Genomic DNA, 24602 nt, shown 5'->3' with positions numbered 1-24602 from the left:
GCTCTTAAAATTGTCAATCATTTCTTTTTATAAACCAACAGGGAACAACTGAACTGAAAGCCTCTGGATTTGTTGGAGGAAACCCTTTACCTTTATGAGACTCAGGGATCTTTCTGGGTTCTTCTTTTCCCAGTTGAAACCACTGTCAATAGTATTTGAAGAAACTGGGTACCCAGCTCAATTTATCCATTCTGCATGATACTGAGTTCAGAATAGAACCTCCCACCTGGTCAGTTTTAGATAATACCGTTCTATGCCCTTTTTGCTTTCTCATTCCACTGACAGCATTTTACCTTTGTTCTGGGACGATTTTATCAGGAATAGTTTTATATTCTAAAGACGTCGCACTCAACCTTTAGAGATGAAGCTAAATATCTCATAAAACATTTCAGTATTTGAGTTTTCTTGTGGAATCAGAGTTAAAACCGCCTTACACCATATCATTTTCTCTTCAATCTTTCTTCTAAAAGCTCATGCCATACCCTCCCTCCTGTCAATTCCTTGTCATGTGCTGGATACTGTAGGTAGGAATGCGGGTAAATGGTGAGGAAGCAGAGTCCAAAGCACCACTTTTAACTCCCTAGCATTTTGTCTTGAGCCCCTGGGTCTTGGTGGCACCTTAAGTACATAGATACGTGGTTAGGAAAGGTGGATTGCATTTGGGTGCTATTGTGTAAACATCTAAACGAGTCTTTTGATATAGGAACTAGTCGTAAGAATTAAGCACACATGGAAGATTGAATATATGTGTTGGTAGCTATACATACAAAATCCCCATGCATAATTGTACTTCTAAATGGAGTTCTGATTTTACCAGGTGAGCCTAAACACAGCTCCCTGTGGTTACTCATGGGTGGCCATTGCTAATGTTAAGGCTGGTTTCAAAGCGTGAGTCCCATTTTGAAAAGTTGGGCCAGATAATTCTTAAACTTGTGGCTGTAGATAGAGTAATGCAATCCACTTCAGACGTGCCAGTGGAATAGGAGGTAGGGAAATCTTTGCCAGCCCGCACATTCAGACGCTGCCCCTTCCATGTGGCCTCATCTGATGATCTGAGATAGGAGCTATGCCTCCCTCCTCTGAATGCCCAGAGTAGCTGGTACCACCTCCCATGTGGTGACTCCCATGTGAGGGGACTCTTCTCATCCATCTCCCCGGCGGCACCTAGCACGGTGCCGTATACTTAGTGACTAATGCAAACAGTTTCAGTGAATGAGATAGAAGATCACATTGGAACTTGTTAATTAAGAATGGCTTTTAAAAATCATGTAGCAAGCCCTAGTGTTACACCAGGCTTTCAAATATATTTTCTCTTGAAATTCTTATGTGACCCCAAGACAGATATTACTGTCCCTATGTAGCAGGTGAAGAAGCTGAGCTCCAGAGACCTTTGGTCGCTCATTACTTAGTTTATACTGTTAGTGAGAGGTAGACGGTGCCTGGACTCAAACCCACTTTTGTCTGATTGTAGCAACTGTTGTTCTCTGAACATGATCCACGCTGGTTCATGATGAGCATGTTCTTTTATTCTCTTTCAACAGACCCTCTCCTGTTCCTCATAATTAATCTTTATTCAAATTTTTTTTATCTTCTACTTTCCGCCAGGGACTTAAATTGTTAGCTCAGCTGGCCGTCCATGTGGTGTCTGTGAGTCTTTCCAGATTCAGGCGCTGAGTCCACCAGCTTCCAGCCACACAGCATTGGGCAGGTCTCCTCAGCTCTCAGAGCCCCAGTCTTCTAATCTGTAAAATGGGGGTGACAATAGTACCCATCTCACAGGTCTTTATGAGACCCAAGTGATCTTGTATATAAAATACCTTCATAAGGTCCTGGCACATAGTGGATGCTCTATGAAGATTGCTGATTGTTTCAGCTAGCATTGTTCAGATGAGACCGTTCACTAACTCCTTTAATCTTGGAATACTCAGAAAGAAAGAAATACCTTTCAATGGTTTAAAAGATTCAACAGCAGAGGCGGACCAATTTTTCCATAAAGATACTGATAGTGGTTCACTTTTTTAATGTTCTTCAGTAGGTCCCTGTCTGAAAGCCCCTCGCTTGATCTAGACTAAGCTAGACATCACAGTTGACTCCTCTGTCTACTGAGAAATGCATATCATTCTGGGGCTGCACACACACACACACACACACACACACACACACACACTTCACACACACACACGTTCACACACACACACACACACACCACACACACACACACACACGTTCACACACACACTCACATCCAGACAATAAACACCAAAAGGAAGTTAGCAGTTCAGGTCACAGGCTGAATGACCTCCTGAGAACCAAAGGCCGTCTCTGTGATTGAACTGAGTCAAACTCCTCTGTTATTGAGACTCTGGTAGAATGGCTCATTCAAGCATGTAACTGCCTTAAATTTTTCGTTTAAATTTTCTGTAAATTAGAAATGAAGTTTACAGTGATTTTTGCTTGCTAAAAGGAAATGCTCTCCTCTTACCCTTACCCCAAGAGGATGTTTCCTGCTGAGCATCTAGCCTCATCGCAGGTCCCCTTTCAGAAAAATTAACAGAAAGTGGTGAATGTGAAGGGGGAAGGCCTTAGAGCTTAGAGAATTTTACCGCAGTACCAAGACTGTGGCACTGGGAAGAAATGTTTCTTCTTCTTCATCTGGGTCCGATAATGTGTCTCTAGAAGCACTGTTTCTAGACATCAGTGTGGTGCTGTGAGAGAAACAGACTTTGGAGTGAGATACAGGTTCACGTCCCAACTCTGCCATGAGGCAAGTCACTCACCTTGGACCCTCAGTTTCCTCATCTGTAAAATGACCATAATTAGCACTACTTCACAGGCTCGTGATGACAATACAGCATCTACTTCCTGTTGTATACATATCCTTTCCCCTTTTAGAGAAATAGTTTCAATTTCACTTTGGTCTAAAAATTATATAACTCTATAAGAAACTTCTCCTAGGTTTCAGGTCCATAAGGCAGAGACCATAATCTTTTTTCCTACTGTATCATTGTTTCCGGGCCCCATATCTAGCACAAAGAAGGCTCTCCTTTTTATTGCTGCGTTGCCAGAGAGCATCGGCAATCACCCCCAACAGTTCATACTTAACCAAACTAGTTTTTTTGTTGGAGAGAAATAGGTAGGAATGTAAGAGACATAATGGACATTTTTAACCTGTCATGAAAGTGTGGCTCTTTGCAAGACTCAAATGTAAATATAATATAATATAATATAATATAATATAATATAATATAATATAATATAATATAATCTTCAGATGCATGTTAACCAGATAAGAGCTCTCGCAAATTATTTTTCACAACCCTGTAAGTGTACATTTACATTCACGTTCACTGTGCTTTCTTGGTCTTTAAAAAGATTGATGCTTTAGAAAGTTTAAAAGTCAGATTTTTTTTTTCGAAGCACCTCATTACAGAACTTTCAAAGTGCAAATGATCTGAAAGTGAGAAATGTACTGCGAACTGGTGGTCACAAGGCTAAATGCTGTTCCGTTTTCTCCTAAGTTGGATGACCAGGGTTTCTCCTGAGGGTTGACTCCTGGCTTGGCTCCAATCGAGTTTACAGGCTCTCAGAGCACATATCAAATATGAGTATAATGAGGGACCCACCCAGAAGGAAACCATTAAGGGAGTGGCCTGGGACGCCTGGGTCACTCTCACTGTGCCCCTTGGAGAACTGGGCAGGAAGGCAGAGAATGATAATGGAAGAAGGGACAGAAAGAGACAATACGGACACTAGTGGTAGAAAATGACAGGGGAGAGACAACGTATAAGATACATTAGGAGGAGTTTGAACAATGAAGGCGAAAATGTGGCCTTTCAAAGGTTTGTAACAGCCTGTAGTTGCATAAAATGTGCTTTTTATGTAGTGTGATGGCAGCATTGGGTTGTGTCGTGAAGAAAATCTAATTTTATAGTCAACTTTGGCAGTCCGGTAACTCAGACTATTAGAGAGGCAAACATAGACAGGTCAAATACTAAGAATAGAAACAAAACTGGGTACAGATAGAATTCTGATACAAGCAGAATACATTTCACAGGAAGATCCAGGAAAGTGTTCCTACTCTTTAGTGACTGTAAAACTTTTAAAAATGATTAAAATTACTTGAATTCACTAGGCCAGCGCTTAGACACGCTTTATGTCCTGCTGAAATTTTTTGCTGCAGTGACATTTATCTTTTTATTCCCAATAATGTGCAGAATTTATTTGTTAAAAGAATGAATGAGTAACCAATAGTTGTTGTACTAGGATTTGATCTGTATTACAAAATAAGTAAAGTTTTGTATTTTCCCCCATTTTTCTATGTCGTTGCTTGCGTCAGCCTCATTTTCCTTCATTCACACCACAAAGACTCTAGCAGAGCTTCTGAAAATGAGCATTACGTGTTTGCCATATGCGTCCAAATGTGGATTCTCCTGCTCGTCTCATGGCTCAGTGTACTGAGTGACACTTACTCGGTCTTCCTAAAAGGCGTATCTCATGAAATAGGGATGGTAAGACTGTCCCTGTCACTACACAGAACCCTGGGGACAGTACACACATAAAGGGGCTGGGACAGGTGGAGAAATAGCAAGTGACAAAGGTATCAAGAATCGGATAGACTCCAGTTTTATTTGCTTTCGTGATTTCTGTTTTTGTTCTTGCGCTACACAGATAAGCAGGAGGGAAGATGGAAAGCTAAGATCTCCCTAAGAGGGAGGAGTGTTTAGCTTTTTATTACTACCAGTTACAAACACAGGTATTTCTCAGGTTTTAATGTGACTGATAAAACATTTTACCACTGGCAAGAAAAGAGTTGGGAAAATGTGCAACAAATGAAAATTGGCAAGGATGAGATATAATTTGGAGGGAACCCAGAACAAAGCCTTGAAACGACCACTTTCCTCCATACCAGACAGCTTTGGGTTTGCTGTATGGCTAGGCTCTGCAGAGAGATCATCCAGAAAGTTTCAACTGTGTTCCATGGGTTTTGCCTAATTTGCATCCCATGGATTTCAGCTAACTCTGTAATCATAGTTCTGTTAGGAAATCGGACACACATTGTTTAATACTCTTAGACAAGAGTAGCCTTTTATGATGACGTACCCATGCAACCACATGCATACACATTGTTTTGTTTGCTTGTTTTGTTTTTTTGCTTTTTGTTTTTGAGGAAGAGAAGATGATGAATAGTTACATTTCAAATAAATTATTTTACTGCATTTGTCTTCTTGGATTTAACCAGTTGTTTCCAAAATAATTTACTTCCTGACTTAATTTTTCCCTAAACCAATTTATATATACAGATAGAACAAATCAAGTCCAAATTCAATAGTAAATACTATTTAATGCTATAAAATACTGTTTTCATCTCACAATTATCAACTATCTAGACTCTGATATTCTGATGAGGTTCTTCAGATAATATTTCTGTAAGGACATTTGGTCGTCTTAATTTTTCATAGAATTTAATTATGAGAGTATCAAGAATTAGGACTTCATTTCCAACAGACTAAATATATGAGAAAGGACAAAAGGAATTACTTAGCATGGATTCCTAGCATTTAGAACAGTTGCAATCTGAGAAAATTAGAGATTTTTCAAAAGAATGGGTGTGATTGTCCTCTGACACTTGGATGTTTTCAACAGGAGAAACTTTGGGTAGCATTTAGGAACATGGGAAACTATAGGACACACCACCATGTGGGGTGATAGACTTGATAGGTTGGCAACAATGGCTGGACAGTTTGATCCAACTCTGTGGGCCTCTGCCATCTTGGCTGTATCCCCCCTTTGACGGACAGGAATGTACTTTTGAGTGTTAATTTGTCTGCCTTTCTCCTTACCACCTTCCTCAATTCCCCTTTTTCTAATAAATATTTTGAGGCCAATCAATTGCTTGAATTAAAGGGTTATGAATCTTAAACTATTATCTATGTGAAACCTTAATAACAAAATTGCAGCTTCTGAGAAGCATGATAAAGAAAATGAATTTTCATCTATTCTCACATCAGTCTCAGGCTATCCTCAGTTAAGCATTAAAAACATTAATCAAAAAACAAATCCGAAGGACAGGTTACGTTTAACAAGGAAATAACGTCCCAAGATCTCCGTAAGTATAAATGTCCAAACCTGTCTTTACTCCTTTCGAACTCCAGGTGGTGCTGTTTACCCAGATATGGAAAACAGGCACCCAACCCTATTTTCTTTCCTTAGGTTCATAGCTGGGCTTTCTTTTTTTTTTTTTCCCCCAAAATATTTTCCGTTTCTACAGATGTGGTCTTTAAATGGTCAATAAATTTTTATAACCACTATTTGAAAAATTGGCAAGATTATTTTGATTTGTGCTTCCTAGCCAAGAATATATATATATCAATATATATATATATGCATGCATGCCTGGGACACACCCGGAGTCAGGTGTTTACATTGTTCATTGGTCCCACGTTCTCTACTCTTCCTTGCTTCTTAGAACCCAGATTCAGCAGCAAACATTTGGGCTGTCAGTAGAAGTCATCCAAGTCCCTTAAAACACTGGTGTGACTGAAAAATAGATTTCTAGTTCAGTTAAGGCAACTGAATGCCATAGGCTTCTGAATAAAGACTACCGCTATCTTTAGAGAAATGCTTTTATCCCCCAAAGCCACGGAGTGTTCCTAGCACACCTGACCTGATGTTTTGCTGAGGGGAGCTCATCAGGCACCAGAAATGTTTAGATGATGTGAAGTCACCATTACAATGACACCTTGGAGTCCAATCCAAATTTCTCATAAAAGTGTTCCTAGGAAAAAGAAAACTGAGAGAGAATCATGGACAATTTCTTTCCATCTTGATTTTAACACTAAGAATAGTGGAAAATCTGTTCCCAGTGTGGAACTAGGAGGGGAAGGCAGTGGCATCAATTTTCCCATCAGTGAAGTTTGCAATTTTTAAGGTTGGCTTAAAAAGATAACCAACTAACATGCCTTTCTTGTCCTTTTTTTCCCTCTTCTTCTCCTTCTTCTTCTTCTTCTCCTCCTCCTCCTCCTCCTCCTCCTCCTCCTCCTCCTTTTTTTTTTTTTTTTGTCACAAGGGGTTTGTAAACAAGCTGGATGAATTCATTCAATGGTTAAACGAAGCCATGGAAACGACAGAGAACTGGACACCCCCTAAGGCAGAGATGGATGGTCTCAGACTCTACCTGGAGACACACTTGGTAAGCAAGATTGTGTTACTTTTGCTGTTAGTAAGGGAAGGATTTTAATCCATTGCTTGTTTGTTTATGGAGAATATATCAATTTTATTTATCAGAAGTCATTATATGCTAATGAGACCAAGGTTTAATGGGGTAAACTGCAGAAACTGAAAATTTATAGGCATTTCAAATTATACTATGAAATCCAAATCCTCCATATTTCAAACTATTTTTTTTCAAAACTTTTTCCAGAAAGGTAAGTGAATATTTTAAAAATAACCTTAGAAAATGTTATTAGACCCTTGCTCTCTACAGTGATGATTGAAGGTTTTTCCCTTCTTACAAATATAAATGAAAGAGATAATTTTGATGACCATTCTAAGCTTTCTAGAATTCTTGTAAAATTAATGAACCTCTCATTATCAAGAGGGTCTACTTTATCTGTTCTACACTGGGTTATTTTAATAAAATATTTAAAACGATGATCTCCATCATTTTTGCTGCTGTGTGGGTTTTGCAGCATATAATTAATACAACTGTCATTACACTCATCCCTGTGCACAGGGAAAACCGTGGAGGGAAAGTGGAAAACACTTGGATGAATATGCTTCTGAATATGTTAGAAGCAAGAATTATAGACTGGGGGACATTTGATGAACCTCATGAGGTTTTTCCTGAATGCTTCAAATGGCCGATATCAATTATGAAGGGGTGGAAACCAAGTAGTGGAGTGTGATAAAGCATGAAGAAAAAGCACGTTGTCATAGGAAACGAAAATTCAAGCTTTAAGGATCTCATCTTCATTCCTTTCACCGATAGCATAAAATCGACAAAGGCAGTGAACACGGATCCTTGGGTACCCAACTGTGGGGTTGATTTTCGACCCCTCTTACACACTCAGAATTTGGATTGAATAAGCATTGTGTGAGAGTCCTGCACGTGTACAAATTCACAGTGTTCCAGAACAGTTCCCTATGATGTTAAGTGAGAGGAGAGAGAGAGAGAGGGAGAGGGAGAGGGAGAGAGGGAGAGAAAAGGAGAGAGGGGGTGTTTTCGTTTTTTGGTGTTTTGTGTTTTGCAGTGTTTTATGTCAAGCCTTGCACGAAAAACAGCCTCAAAATCCTATTGCTGCACGCAGACAGTCTTGTGGATGATAAAGAATGACAAAACTGTGTGGTAGAGGATGAGTCTATTGCTCACTGTTTTAAAGACCTGGGTTGATGGTGTGTAAAAATGCCAGTGACCTTAAACACTTCTCTTGTACATGGGTTTTTAAATACTGCCCTCAGTACTCAATTCCCTGTTGAGTAAAGCATTGATTTTTTTTTTTAAAGAGGGCATTTCATAATAGCAAGATAAAGATATTCAGTGCTTTATAATGTAAATTGTATTAATTAGAATGTCAACTTTTCACTGGCATTGTTCTGACAGAAATTCTAATCTGTGTTTAAACAGGAATATATGAACTTTATTTCACATTAAGTGTGCTGTCTTAATTTCTCTTGATTTAATATTTTATGGAAAACAGAGAGTTTTTGAGGACCCAGAGGGCATGGGGACATAAAGAGTACTTTAGCTCTTTTTATTGAAAGCCAGGCTAAGGGAGTATGAACCGAGGGTTCTCTTCTCTTTGGGAGTTGAGTGACATAGCCTCTTTGTAACCGCTGTCCTGTTCGCCAATCCGTATTACACAGTTCCTTACTTAGCATTCTTGTGTTAGCCTCTGCCTCATTCTAGCCCCACACCACCCACTAGAACTTTCTGCAATGATGGAATGTTTTATATTGCACTGTCCAGTATGGGAGCCACTAACCGCATGTATCTGCTAAGCATTTGAAGTGTGGCTCGAGCAACGGAGAAAATGAATTTTTAATTCTAATTAATTTACTTTTAAATTTCTACATGTGGCTTCTGACTACCGTATTCTAGCTGTGTAAGTGGCAGAACTCTTTACAGCCGACCATAATGGATGGCAGGTATCCATACTTCCTTCATAATGACATTCTCATCCCCAAATGCAGAAATCATTATCCCGTTTGCTATGGATCTCTGCATTAGAATCACAGCAAAGAGTCCTTCTTCGAACGTTTATCTCTTGAAGAATAGCCTTGTTTCTGCCTAGAGATCCAACACTTTCTTGAATGATCATGTTTTCTCCATCAGCCTGTCTGATTACATTGGTTGGAATAGAGATAACACAGGAACATTTTCTTTACCTCTGCTTTGCAAGGAGTGAAGGACTGTGATCTCCAGATCTGTTCCCTGGATGTTAAGTCACAGTCCCAAATTTCCCTTGAAATTATGACTCGTGCTGCCTAACAGTTAACGAACACCTAGTGTACATGGCTTGCCATTCAGTGATACTGAAGGCTGGTTACTGAGTGACCGTTACTCAGCGTCTGTTACTCTACATGCAGCCTGTTGTTTAAACATCTTTAAACTTGGAGTTACTCTGTCTCTCTGAGGACAGTCTCTACATTGTCCTTTGGATTAATATTGTCATTTATATTTTTCATTGTATTTCCTTACTGTGGTGCTGAGTTAATATTAAGTTATTCTTCTCAAAAGAAGGCAAAAAAAAAAAAAATAGCTATCGTACCATAAAGAAGGCATACAGCTAAACCTAGAGATTTATATTCCCGAGTCCTCCCTGCCTAAGTCGTTACTGCTCCTTAATGAGCGGGCAAGTGGTTTTTGCAAGATTATTCAGCATGTAGAGATAGCTACATGAGTTGCTTTAAACATCTTTATAGATTCTATAATTTAACATTAAGTCAACAGATGCACAAGCCCCCAAGTTGAGTATCTCCCCTGGTTTAACAATGTATTAGAATACTTGGCACCCTGCAATGCTTATTGTAAAGAAAACAATAACTAAAGTTGCACATTTATATTTTGATACTTAATTCAATTATTTTCCATGATGGTAACCAAGGGTTTTTACCAACACAAATCAATTAAAGCTTCACAATACCTTTATGAGAGATATGAAGGAGCTTTATTTTAACTGTAAGAAACACTGTGAAATTGCGATGATACATCAGTGATTTTCCATGATAATTAATCATCTGCTTGCAACCTGGCTGCTCCTTTCAAAAATACAATTCCTATATTCCTAGAAAATGACATTTTCAGGAAAATGTCATTCTAGAAAGGGATTTTGTGAGTATTGAACATATTGAACATTCCTTTTCTTTGAAAACCACTTTTAAAATAACATTGCATACTTATGTTCTTAGATGGATGGACTCCCTTCTTTCTCACCTCTGTCCATTTTTTAAAAACAGCTTTATTGAGGTATAATTGACATACCATAAATTGTATTTATTTCAAATATACAGTTTTACAAGTTCCCACAAATTGACAAATGTGTACAGCCATGAAACCATCACCACAATCAAGATAGTGAACACATCCATCATCCACCAAAGCTTTTTCACGATCCTTTGTAAATTTTCCCTCTTTCCTTACTGTCCTTTCTCCCATCTCTAAGCAATCACTGATCTGCTTTCTGTTACTATTAGTTTGTACTTTCTAGAATTTTACACACATGGAATGAAACAATCTGCACCCTCTCTTTTTGGGGGAGGGAGGGTCTGGTTTCTTTCACCCAACATATTTTGATGTTGCATGTTTTAATTGTTCATTCATTTTTATTGTTGAGTAATATTCCATTGCATTGGTATACGACAATATGTTTATCCATTTACTTGTTGATGGACATTTAGGTTGTTTCCCTCACCATCGTTTTTATTAGCTAAAGAAGCAAAAGTCACCAAAAACTACATTTGAATAGAAGCACCATAAGTAGTTCTTGGCAGACTATTTAGATTTGTTTTCCTTTAAGAGAATTTATAGTATCTTTAGAGTTAAAGTGCTTACGAGTAAAGCAGCAGAGCAAGATAGCAACTTCTCCCTCTAGAGATTTCATTTCATGTCCATTTGCTCCTGAAAAGATAACTTTTATCTCCCAAATAGTTTTTATGCATGCCTCACTCACCAAATGGGCACCACATCATATGCAATCAATTGTAGGAAAACAAATCAATTTTTTTTTAAATCTGTAGCCAATCAGAGTATCCAGTAAGAGACAGATACGTAAAATTGACACCAGACGGTTGTGCAAGAATTAGGAAAAAGAACCAAGCACAAGGGCTTGGCTTAAACTTGGTAAATAAATTTGCATAGGTAGTATCAGGTCCTGTTGGGCAAACATTAACCAACCACATAGAAATAGCCTTGGAAAACCATCATTCTTAATTCAATTTGATAAATGAGAAAACATGGAGGGAAAGGGTGATAATGAGTTCATACATATTAAGCACCAGTGAGTGTCGGGCAGTTATTTAGGTGTTCAGAATACATGATGAATGAGTTTGGCTTCTTTTTTCTAGGGACTTACAATCTAAGGGAGATGACCATAGATTACATGTAGTCATCTATAGACCCGTAAATGATGAATGTAATACACTTTTGAGCAATAAACTTCTTGAAGGATAAGCGATGTACTGTTCAGAGAAAAGTTTTATTGCTTCTTCCTGAGGGTAGGGAAGGCTCAAAGAGGTAATTTGATGTACACCTCATAGGCCATGTATGATTTATTGGTTGACAGGGGAGGAGAGGAAATGGGAGGAAATTTTATGAGCAAGTAAGGGAAGTGTGGTGAGCCATTTGGTGTGGCTGAGACTAAGTTGGAGTCTTGCAGGTTGGCACTGGGTGGTAAAGGAGATCGAATGTCTTTGTTAATGGATTGAACTTTTCTCTGGGGATGATGGGAACTCATGGGAGGTTTGAATTTATTTTGCAACTAGAGAGTAACGTGAATCACCTGCAAATTCCATGGGCGTAGGATCAGCTTGGCAGAGATTAACTGGATGAGGTCCATGGGTTAAATGAGAGAATAACTATAGGAATAATGGAAAATGGATTTGGGCGTAGCATTTGAAGAATATGCTGGTACAGGCAATATGAGTTTCTTTGAATGTATTTTTTTGACTAACTTATATATGGATATAACACAAAATTCTAAAGGTAAGTCAAGGAAGGGAGTAAAAAAGTAGAAAGTCAAAAGTAAACCTCCAATCTCTGTCCCCCCAGTTACCAATTCTCCTCCCTTGAGGCAACCACTATTCCTTGTTTCTTTCTATCCTTTCAGAGTTTTTCCAGGTATCTGAAAACAAATGCTTATGTCTTAACTTTGTTCCCTTAATTTATGTGAGCAATAACTCAAAAGCAGTATAGAACTACTTCGTTCTTCTGAGTGGCTGCACAGTGTGCTATTTATGAACATGCCATAACTTATTTAACCCGTCCTTTATTGGTGAAAGCAGGTTGTTTGCAGTCTTCTCCATTATAAACAGCGCTTCAGTGAATCTTCTTGGATATTCATCATCTTGCATCGTCTAAGTATATCCTTAGAATAAATGCCTCACATGTGAAATTTCTGGGTCAAATATTATACACATTGAAAATTTTCATGTCCTGCAAATTGTCCTTGATAGAGATTGTATCAGTTTACACTCAGCAATGCACGAGAATGCCTATTTCTACACTTTGGAGAAAGTTACCACATTGGGTTGATTTGTTCCTTTGATAGTTACAAATGGAATCTCACTGTAATTTAGTTAGTATTTCTTGTATTTAAGTGGAGTTGAGTACCTCTTAATGTCTTCGGGAGTCATGTGTATTTCTTTTCTGAGAACTGTCTGCTCATAATTTTAGCCTATTTTTCTGTTGGTTCGTTGGACTTTTGCTTCAAAACTTATAGAAGCTTAGTGTAAGGAAATGAGTCTCTTGTCTGTGATACGAATAGAAAACGTTTTAAAAAGAAACTATTTTGGGGTTTAGGTTTCAAAAGAGTATGGATATCTCAATAGTATGAGGAACCCAGAGTTGGGCATGCCTGAAGGCCAGGCTGATAAGCATGTAAGGGGTCTCTACGTCTGGCAAAGGCACGTTTGGATTCCAGTCCTGCAAAGACCAGTATGCTCCCGGGAGTTTGCTTATGTGACCTAAGAGCAGGGGGGCTGCTGTTAAGTGAGTGGATTAAATGGTATCTGAGCAATGAGAGAAGTGAAGAGGATGTGGGTCAAGGTTAGGTGGCGGGTAGATAAGAACAGAGTAGAGGAAATAGATTAGAGGGAGAGGGATGGATTAGAGGCATGTTGGCAGTTCTCTTTTTGATGCTCTCTCTTGTCTAGTCAGAAATCTCATTACCAACTTCTGTTTCATCTTCCCTGGTCTCTTCCAAGGCTACCAGTGCCCGCGAGAATAGGGCAGGGTCTGCTGCCCCACAGCTGACAGAAGTCTGACCAAGACTTGAACGTATAGAAGGGTGTGGAAATTAGCTGAAAGCTTCTCTGTCTGTGTGTGGAGTGAGACTGAAGCTCCAGCGTCATCCTAGGGGTGTGTGAAACTAAGGAATGTGAACATTACAAGCAGTATTTACATGAAAAAGAGTGAGCAGATGTTAGAAGAGCTCAGTGACCACCGGTGGCATGTGCTGAAGATAGATAGAGCAAACTTTGTCTTTCATGCAACTGCTGTAATTATGGGACTCTAGGTAAAGAAAAACAATAAATTATGCTTGCTGGAAAAAAATCCAAACCATAAAAAGGGGCATACAATTAAAAGTAAAAAGCTTCCTCTCCCTTGGGTAACCAACATAAACAGTTCGTTCTACATCCTTTTGGACCTTTTAATGTAAAAGTGGGTACATTTTAAGGATTTTTAATTCATATTATACATACTGTTCAATGACTTGTTTTTTGTATCTAAATGTATCTCAGACATCTTTCTGTCAGTACCTGATCTACTGCACATTTTAGCAGCTCCTTAACGTTTTATTGTGTGGACATGTCACGGTTTATTTAATCATTCCCATGAAGAAGGCCATTTAAGCTGCCTCCTAATTTATGCTTTAGAAAATAATGCTGCAGTGAGCGTTCAGATTATTTTAATACCAGTTGAGAGTTTCTTTCTCACTCCATTAGTGCCTAGTCTACAGCAGCAACTCAAGGCTCCCTTGTAATGAGAGTCTGTCATACTCTAGGGACAGCTTTTGCTATAGGTCCTATAAAGTGAATAGGGTCCATGTCTGTGTGTACAGAGTTTTGAGATCGTGTTTACAGGGGTAGCTTTTAAAGCCCACCTTCCAGAGCTTTGTTGTTCGTTTTAGGATTGGTACCTGCAATTTGAGGTGGCTACCACAAGGTGGCAGAGAAGCATAAAAATCCTGCAGATGGTACTTACAGCCTCGATACCCTTGAAAGGTTTGAAAAATTTTCCTTCCCTAAGTACTTACAAAAACAGATTGGATTAAACTAATAATGCGTCTGGTTAACAAAATATTAGTACAGGTATTTTCCTGCATTTATCATTTATATTTATATCATGTTATATCATCTTTTTATTAAATAGCTCTCAGTTATATCATAAGAAAAACAATATACTTCTCACAGAGTATTTAGCCGTACAAGACAAGTTCCCCAATACATTCAGCTGTTTTTCTTTTGCTTACCCTCCAGTCTCCACCTGTGCTCCATTTTTCATTGCTTGAAGAGATGCCAGGCTTTCCTTTCCCCCACTTCCTGGTGCCCAGCTCTTCCTGCTTTCCTTTCCTGCCTGGCATGGTAGGCGGGCTTGGCCCAAGCACGCGGAGCTTCAGCAGACCAGCAGCTGCCATGTGGCTGTGCTGCTCAGCTAATGGGAGGCTCTCAGTCAGACTTCAGAAGCCTGAGCTGGGGGAGTTTGGCCGCCACCTCCCGGAGCCCCACTAAGCAGGGCTGCTGGCCTCATAGGAGCGTTAGCGCAAGTTCCATTTGCTTGGCCCCCTGGATTCCCATTAGCTTCAGGTGAGCAACTGAGAGTTAGGTTGGGACAGCATTACTTCTCTTGGGGAAATTTGAAATGGTAAACACACAGTCTTGAGTTACTTCCTTGGGTAGCCTGGGGATGGAAAGGTCTGTTGGGTATTTATAGCATGCAGGAATTTTGAAGTTGAGGCATGGGCATAGGAGGCTCATCTTGGTCATGTGAAAGTCCTGGACCAATGCCTTTGCTCATATATCTCTAAGTCTGTGAATCTAGGAGACAGATAATGTTGTCTTCCCTTTTCAGTTAAAAGGGATCCCTGAACTGTTCAAAGAACCTGGAAATATACTTTTTGCCTTGCTCAGTTTAAGGACTCTTGGGCCATAATATCCAGCAGTTCTGATCGTTTTGAAAACTGATGGTGCTCAGACATTTTACTCATTTATTACTTTATTTAGTTTACTTTGTTAAATACTTTTTAGGACATAATGACTGTTTAAAGTTAGAATGCCAGGGAAGCACTGCATATATTAATCACTTCCTGTTTAGGGAGGGCTTTGCTGAGTGCTAGGGAGAACGTTTGCAGACTGGCCTGCACCAGGAGGGCTCATGAACAGGCCGAAGGGCAGGGTGTATGGATAAGAGCCAGGGCCTGACCTCACTCACGTGCGCCAGGGGCCTGTCACCCACCATCTCTCTCCCTGTGTAATCCCATGTGCAGATCCTACTTATCTGCAGCATTACATGGAATTTTGGAATTTTGAAAAATTGTACCCGGTATAAATGATATTAAGGTGAAAGCTTCAGGCCTGAAACAACTAGCCAGAAAAATGCCTGTCACATCTACTGAAGGTTGTGAAGATCAAATAAACATATTATATGTGGGGATGCTCTGTTCACTTTGGGGGTAGTAGCGTGCATCTTCCTTAGAGACCTGAGATCACGTGGTAGAAGGATTTCAGGTGCTCCTAGAGACGTTCCATTTCTCCCCATCCACCCTTTCCTCAGTGACTCACCTGTAACTGTCACCTACCTACGGGACAGCTTGTGTATCTCTGGAGTCTCCTCTGACACCCAGCCTGTCACATAGATAATAGGTACTAACGGTGTCTGCTAAATGAGTAAATGAGCATAAAAGCAGTGTTACAACCATACGGCCAGAAAATTATAACTAATATAAATCATCAGACAATCACTGAGAATGTCTGCAAATTAAATTATTTCCTCTACTATTTCCAAACCAAAATGGACTCTGGTCACAGAGCTTTCTGGGTATTGTCTAGTATGCTTGTGAAAGGAAAAAAACACCTGTGGAGAGAGAAAATAGGACTGTTTTCTTCTGTTTTTAGGATGTAATTCATCCCCTTTGGCAGAAAACACAAGGAAAATAAAAACGTTAACTCAGATATTAGAAAGCTTTAAAAAAATTCCACAGGTTAACGTTACTGTTTCAAAATGTGAAGACTGTATGTATGACTAGACAGGATGTTAATGACTTGACATTACAAAATTTATTAAATTTATTTTTAAAGCAGTTTGGTTCCCCTTCGCAAATGCATGGAGCATGTGGGAGTTGGACTAGATCTGCCCCAGGCTGCCAAACAAATTTTTAATGGAACTGGAGTCCTTCAGGGATTGTCCTAAATCCACATAATATTCTTAAGTCCTGGTGTTTGCACTGGGATCTGTATATTAGCAGAAGCACGTGTGAATAATATACTTATATTCATCCATCACCTTGGCGACTCCACATCGGTAGGGGCCGTTTCACATCAATTATTCCACCGCAGGGGGTAGAGAGATATTTGGGCCAGCACTGACCTGTTTTTCAATCAGGGCCTCAGAGCAGTGTCTTCTGGAAGTCAAATGGTCCCCTTAGACAGAACCTCTGTTTGGGAATCCATTTGGCCTCAGGTGGCCATGCTGGGAAGTCAATGTGATTGTGGAGGTGGCATCCAGAAAAGCAAGTGAAAATTTGGTCACTAAGAGGCACCATCCACATTAAGGATCTCTCCCCTCCATCTACTTCTTCTTTTTTTGATCTCTTATTTATTTTAAGTGTGTTTTTCCAGGACCCATCAGCTCCAAGTCAAGTCGTTGTTTCAATCTAGTTGTGGAGGGTGCAGCTCACAGTGGCCCATGTGGGGCTCAAACCGGCAACCTTGTTGTTAAGAGCACCGCGCTCTAACCAGCTGAGCTAACCGGCCACCCCCATCCAATTCTTGCATAAGATAGTCGCAGTCTATCAGGAAAGAATATCAACGTCAGTAAAGTACATTTACCTTCCACAGAAAAAGCAACGGTCTGAAAGAAGTTGTGATTTGTTTGAAGAGCTTGAACTCACTTTCAAATGCTTGAAATGTTTTTATTATCTGAGGTTTTAGAAAGAAAGAAAGTCTCCTCAGAAAGAATGATTTTTGTCTTTATATCTTAGTGCCTTCTTCTTCTTTTTTTTTTAAAAGGAGAACAGTTTTTATAATGCTTATCTTGCTTATCATCAACTTGGAACTTCTTTCTCAAGAATACATAGTACTTTCAATTTTTTTAAGCTTCTGGTATTATAACTGGAGGTGTGTTGCATATTGTCATAATTGATAAATCAATGACAAATGTAGCCACTTCATTTTGTTGGGGAGATATACCATTGTGGTGGTAGCTGACCATTTATTTAATTATGTGGTAAGTACCATATGATGAGAGAGTAAAGTTAAATTGATGATTTGGGCTATCTCAGCCAGGGTACAGTTTACATGGCAATTACACTGGGATCATCTAAGTGTAATTGGCAAGTAATTTTGTAAGCGAAGGAACATGACAGCTCATTTACATGGTGTTCACTGAGTAAAATTTGGGGACATTTATCAACCACAAGCGAAGAGTGAATGCACCAATATCTCCCAAAATGCTACGGGCAGTTTGAAAGCTACATGGAAAGTTTGGGGTATGAATTTTCATTCATTTTCTCCCTGAACGTTTGTTAGGTGTATGCTGTGCACCAGGCACTGTCCTGGTGTGGGGACAGAGCCCTACAGAGTAGTTTCCAGGCTCTCGGCCTCACAGGGAAAGGTGCTGGCTCAGGTAGTAGATGGTCATCAGCTGTGACTAGTTGGCCGTCAGCTGTAACCAGTGAGCCATTGGCCACTGATATAACTGCTGTGGCTGAGCTGGCAAGAGCGGATTGCAGTTAGCAAGGGGTTGGTGGGCTGGTTGGCAGAGAAGTGGACAGCAGATTGCACATCATGTGGAGCCTGCTTCCTGTGTCTCGCCCAGCCGCCAGCAAGACTATAGTGGTATGAACCCCCCATCCGTGGCTCCGTGGGTGTTCCTTTTTGGCCTTGCCATATCCTGCGTTCTTACACGGGAAGCGGGACCAGAGACCCCGCATGACACCTGGGCACGAAGAATCCAAAAAGGGGTGCAAAGTTCTCTCAAGGAACCTATAGGTGGGATGCAGACAGATCCCTATAGTTAGTGTAGTAGGTAGAGGTTGGAGCTCTGCACAGGTACTGTGGCCGCTGAGGAGGGAGACAGAGAGGAAACTTGCTAGGGAGGGTGACCCCTGAGATGGATTTTGAAGGATGAGCAAGGCTGAGCCAGGGGCAGGGAAGATGGACTTTCCAGGTAGAGATGCCAGCAAGAGCAGAAGCGTGGAGGAGCGAGACGACTGATGTGAAATAGAAACTTTAAGCAGTTCAGGCATATTTCAAGGCAGATGTGGGGCCCCAAAAGCAGACTTGGCTGGGATCTTAGAGGGCTCTGTAGGTCAGGCTCGAGGCTGCACCTTATTCTTCAACCTTGGGAAGCCATGGGAGGGTTTTAAGAAGAGGAGCATCTTTTTCAGAGTTTTGTAGACAGACCATTCTGTGGAATAGAATGGTTTCATTGCACTAGCATGAGGTGCCAGGCTCTGTTGTACAGATATGAAGGCATTTCATCCTCACAGCAACCCTCTGAAGTCGATATTAGCATTTCCCCATTTTTATAGATGCAGAAACTGAGTACACAGAAGTTGCCCAAAGTTATACAGTGGGTGATAGAAGAGCCAGGATTTGAATCCAGACTGTCCAGCTCCAGAGCCCATGCTTGTCACTGTCACCCTCCACCATGTCATTGTCCCTTAACATCATCGACTGCAACTCCCTGTTTATAAGACGCACACCTCCCACCCACCCACTATGCGGGGAGCTGAAGAGGGAAGGGGCTATATTTACCTTGTTCACAGCTAAATTCTGCCAGCCTAAGACAATGCCTGCACCTTCATAAGCATGCCACAATACGGAATAAATGTCGTTTTAGAGGGTGTCGTGACTGGAGAAAGTCAACCTAGTGAGGGACAATGATGAAGTGAGGGCCTAAATCTACGTCATTGTTAGTCAGTATGGAGAGGTGACAATGGAGGGATACGTTGGCAGGGCTGGGTGATTGATTGCTTGTGTGGATTTTGTTGGCATATTCTCACAATGTTTCTGATTTCCAACTCCTACGCTGGAGAGGTGACTTGTCAAAAGAATCAGAACCAGGGGGAAGCTTGTGGAGAGCTCTTAAATTCCTGAGAAGAAATGTTGTGGACTCAGGATGGGAAGTGAGAAGGAACTTCCCCGGAGAGAGTTCAAGATAGAATGGACACATCTGCCTGGAGTGGTTGAGGGACAGAGCTGCCCTGGGGCACATGAATGGTTAGATAGTCTTTGGGATTCTTCAGCCTTTGAAAATGTTCTGGTTTGGAATAAAGAAAAATTCTCCTGAGCCACCTATCCTTAACTGACCAGCTTAAGATAAAATCCAAGTGTCCAAGGACCGGAAGACATTGAGTCGAAATGCCTGGATTGTAGATAAGGAAACAGAAGCCTAGAAAAGTTAGGTAACTCGTTCAAGGGTACACGCGTAAAGCATTAAGACCCAGATCATTGGCCTCTCAGTCTGGCTCCCTCCTCCCTGAATCTCAGATGGCTGCCTCTGTTTTGGTGCCCTCTGTGGACAGCCCTGTGCTGGGTGGTGATACAAAGGGGGGAAAAAGGACCCGGTACCTGCACTTGAGTTCAGAGAGCCTCAACAATAAGTGCCACTTGTCACCTAAACATACCACAAAGTCAGTCCCATGTATTACATAGAACGCTTGGAAAATAGAGAAAATGAATGAATTAAAAAGTTTGTAATGATTTGTGTTTAGGCCCACTCATTGCCGCGCACCGCTCCAGCGCTTTACAATCATTCCCTCTAATTCTTACAACTTAGAAGTTAGATAGTGTTATTTTCATGTTACGTTTCAGAAAGCTGAAGCACTGAGAACTCACTCCATCAGACCAGACTATGTTGACTCCGAGGCTTACCCTGCACGAATGAAGTTAACATTTTGTGGTGTTTCCCTACCATCTTTTTCTACACACGGGGACTATTCCTTTATATAGCTGCAATTTCATCAGAGATATTGAATCTTCATTTTTTGGGCTTGTAATGTATCCTATGTATTTTTCATGTGATTTCATAGTCTTCATTTTAATGGCTGTATGGCTTACCAAGTTTTTAGGAGGGTCTTAAACAAAGAAATGCTTGCTAATGAAAATCTTTCAATTCTTGGCACATATGGCATTTGGAAGGTATAATTGTGTATTTTATCTGACCATCCTGTATGGACGGCACTGGGGAGAGGAGAAGAGAAACTGCCAGGTGTTATGTGGGGGGTGGGAATGGATTCAAGACTTCCTCCCCCCTCTTTCTGCCCCCCCCCCCCCCCAAGAAGCGCTGTGGGAATACAGGATGGTGCCGGGTACAACTCAGAGTGAAACCTCAGTGGGGATGGCCTGAGGCAGGTAGCAGGTGACTTTTCAATCCTCTGCTTTTCTGACTGAACATACATTCTTCCTCCTGCTCTTGTAAAAAAAGAAAAAAAAAAAAAAAGGAAAGAAAGCAAGTTTTCATTTTCTTAGGGTAGTAAAAATCTTTTGTGTGAAGAAAAAGTGTCATCAAGTGCCTTATTCATCAGCATATATACTATCTCTTTAAAATGACAGTGGGAGTAAAAGTTCATCAGTTCAATATGTCTTTCACATTTGGAGACTCCTGACTAATAACCTCTGGTATTTATCATCAGAACAGCCAAAGAACTAAATTCTGGCACATGCTGCTCTCACGCACTGAGAAAAACTTAAAAAGACAGAAGATTTTCTCCATTTTTTCCTTCTTCCATTCATTTAGAAGAAAAAGCATACCTTTTTTTAATTAAAAAAAATATGAGCATGCAGAAACATCTGGCCTGTATTACCAAAACAGTCTCCTAAACGGCCTCCTTGTCTCCAGTCTGCCCTTTTAAAATCAACTCTACCCAACAACCAGAAAGATTTCTCTAGAACACAGAACTGCACCAGTCACTCGCCCATATTGTTGCATCTTCTTTCGTGGCTTTTTGAGTTAAGCACCACGTGTAGCCCCAGCCCCCACCGCCCCTGCTTACGCCCTGTCCCAGGCACACCAAGGGGCTAGTGGGTCCCGCTTCCTGCTACCACAAAGGGTGTCTCCAGGCCTGCATACAGATTCATCCTTTCTCCACAAGCTTCCTGCGAGGCTCTGCAGAACCTGGCTTCCAGCTCAGGCTCCCACAGCACCTAATCAGCACTTAGCACACTCATATGGAATGTAGCCCACAGTCTTGTTTTTACTTGGCCAGCATGATTTTTTTAATTTAAATTAAAAAAAAAATCAAATCTCACCGGGCAGGGCATTTCATTGTTCAGTTTGCTTAGGGCCCCACCGCTCTCTATTATACACCAAACCCTAATTACACATTTGCTCTATGCTGGGTCATAGGAGGCCACTTGCTCTCTTATTATCTATTTTACCCAATAGACTATAAGCTGCGTGTGCCAAGATTTTGTATGGTTAATTTTGGTATCTATAGGCCTGGCAGAGACTGCTCAATAAATATCTATGGTGTTAATTTATGCTTTTAAAAAAAGCTAAAAGTAGGTGAGGAGAGATGCACCAACTCTCTCTTGCCTCTCTGTTTACAAACATCATAAAACTCAGGGACCTCAGTGGGCCTGACAGACACTAACTGTATGCCATGGGGATGATTGCAAGTCTGTGTTCATGATACGATGCTGCTCAGACTGAGCCACTTTGGATCTTTAGGCTTCTGAATGTGCTTATGGTCTTTCCCACTACTTTCTGTACCAGGAGAGCCATTTCTATTCCTAGTATGACCTCTCATGAGTAATCATTCTTCACATTTGTTATAGTTTTCTGCATCAAGGCATACATTTCCTTGGTTTCATTTCATATCCACGTGACCTCCACACTCTCATCAAACTGGGTTCTTCAGAAATTTGAATGGAATAGGACTAAGATGGAGTAGTATTTTGTAAGGTTTGATCATGACCCGAGTGCAGTCAGCTTGCTTACCCGAATTTGGATCCTGCCAAGGAGTCATGTACCCAGATCTACACGGGCTGGCGAGGCTAGAGGTGGCAGTCATGGAAATACCCATTGGTCAACCTCTGATGTGCCATCTTTGTGATAATCTAGTCCTTTGTCTCAGTCACCATATTTTCCATGTCCTTAGTTATTCTCTTCGAGATGTTCAGTCACATGCTGCATTAAAGACACTAAAAAATCTGCTGCCCCACAGGACGCAGGTTATGGAATTTCGCATAATCAGTGACAGGGGACCGTGGGACCTGTCCATGGCGATGTTGTTGCCATAAATTACATCTCCAGAATATGCCCTGCATTTTCAGGGAGTGCTATGGATGCTGCAGAGGGACTATATACACCATAAGGCATTGCTGAGGAAACGTGTTAGAAGTACAGGAATGGAAATGTATCCAAGTATCAAGTTCAAGGAAAAAAAAAAGAAAATAAGACCGTTTCCACTAAGCTTCCACTAAGGGAAGAGGTGGGGGCAAAAGGGGGAGAGCTTATTACAGAATCCTGTAGCAGCCAGAAATTTCATTGACGATTTTGTTAATGTGCCAGCTTGGCTGCCTTCTCAAAGGCCCATCACTAATTCCTTTAGTTGATATCATTAATGGTTAACGGGTGCACCTGAAAATCAAGCAGTATTGTACCATTTGGGTAATAGTTATTAAATGGTTCTTTTGTACAGCATCAAGCTTATCAGCTTATCTTTTCCCTGATAATGAATATCTCATCTTTTCCAATTTCCTAATCAAATGCCTCTACATCATCTTGAGGCAGAACTAGATCCAGCTGTGTCTATTCTCTACTCTTGGCTTCAATTATGTCAAATTATCCAACCTACTCACAGGTCCTTGGGTTCTCTTTTGCTCTGAAACGTAGGCTTGATGCATCTCTTGGGAAGTTCATGATCACCAGCCATTCAACACAAGTCTGTCGTAAGTAAATAGAGAATGAAAGAGAACACTGGGCTAAATGTACAGTTCTGAGGAAGTCTCCCGAATAGGTTTCTTCCTAAATTCTGGCACTAGCAGATTATCTCAAGTGTTTTTCTTTTCCCTGTCCTTTCTACCTGAAGCACACATGTACCTCAGTTCTTCATGGCGTTGCTTCAGCATTTCTACTGCAATGAGGATTTCTACTGCAATGGCAAAAAGCAAATGCAGCCATGTTTTGGATACCAAATAACAGCTATTTAATTTTTCTTAGGTATTATACTGTAAGGGCTGACCAGAAGCATCAGGCTTCTCATACATTGCCATTTTTTATTTTATTCAATCAAATATCTGTAACAGAAAGAGGGTAATACCAGAAATAGTGAACAACCATTGGGGGAACCCAATATTGTCACTTTCTGTCATATTTGGCTGAAACTTTACTATTTCTTATGCTTCTAACCAGATGAATTTTGGAGTCAATTTTTTTTTTTTTAGTCAGAATTCTTATCTTTATACTTCAAGGCCTGATCTGTCTGTCCCTATCTCCTCCAATTTCAGCTTTTGATTTGGGATGCTGTGCTTTTTCTTCTGAACTTTAAAAAGACCCCTTTTCTCCACTAAGGAAAAGAGAGCCCAGACTCACCACTGGGCATCCAAGATGACTCAGGATGCCCTTTGATGCCAGAGACCATGCTTTATACCCCCAAAATCTCTACCTGACACAGTGTACAGAATACGCATGATGCATGGTTTCTAAATGAAGGAGTGAATGAATGAATGAATGAATGAATGAATGAATATGCTATTTCACAATTTATGGTTGTTTAACCTCTTTCATCCAAATTACTTTCTAACTGGGACTGTATCTAATCTCAAACGTCTGTCAAATATTCTTATTACTACGTTCAGTGCAATGCATATAACTATTGCTCACTGAGTGTTTAGTGAAAGCAAAATATGTTGTATATTTTAGAGCCCTATCACAGAGAAGCCAAAAGCTGGCACACAGTATTTCAAACTCCATGTGCATTCCAATTAGTCAAGTGAAGGAATGGATTTTAATCCCGAAGGCTAACCATTGGTTCAACAGATTGGTTACTATGGTTATTCCCCATTGGACGTCCCGTGGTTAGAACCCCTTGTAACATTCCAGAGGTGGAAGAATCTTTGGGAAACCATCTGTGTTTCTTGAAATATTGAAATGGAAACTTTCCTCTTCAGAGAGTACTATTGATCCAGGTCAACGGCTATCCACGATTCTCTCAAACATT

The 24602-nt window shown here is 40.5% G+C and overlaps 1 protein-coding gene across 7 annotated transcripts in view; it reads left to right on the top strand.

Annotated features, from left to right (window-relative positions):
• Window positions 1-24602, top strand: part of AKAP6 (A-kinase anchoring protein 6) — a 475966-nt gene that overhangs the window by 214818 nt on the left and 236546 nt on the right. For all 7 annotated transcript variants that reach the window (XM_019754539.3, XM_019754535.3, XM_074328130.2 and 4 more), the window contains one exon: window positions 7067-7189. In XM_019754539.3, the coding sequence (XP_019610098.3) occupies window positions 7067-7189 (123 nt within the window). The remainder of the gene's footprint in view (window positions 1-7066; window positions 7190-24602) is intronic.

This window comes from Rhinolophus sinicus, chromosome 3 (genome assembly GCF_057876585.1).
Source record: "Rhinolophus sinicus isolate RSI-liver-muscle chromosome 3, RSI-T2T, whole genome shotgun sequence".
Classification (NCBI taxonomy): domain Eukaryota; kingdom Metazoa; phylum Chordata; class Mammalia; order Chiroptera; family Rhinolophidae; genus Rhinolophus; species Rhinolophus sinicus.
The sequence above is the reverse complement of the archived record's forward strand: the minus strand, read 5'-3'. Positions and strand labels throughout refer to the sequence as shown.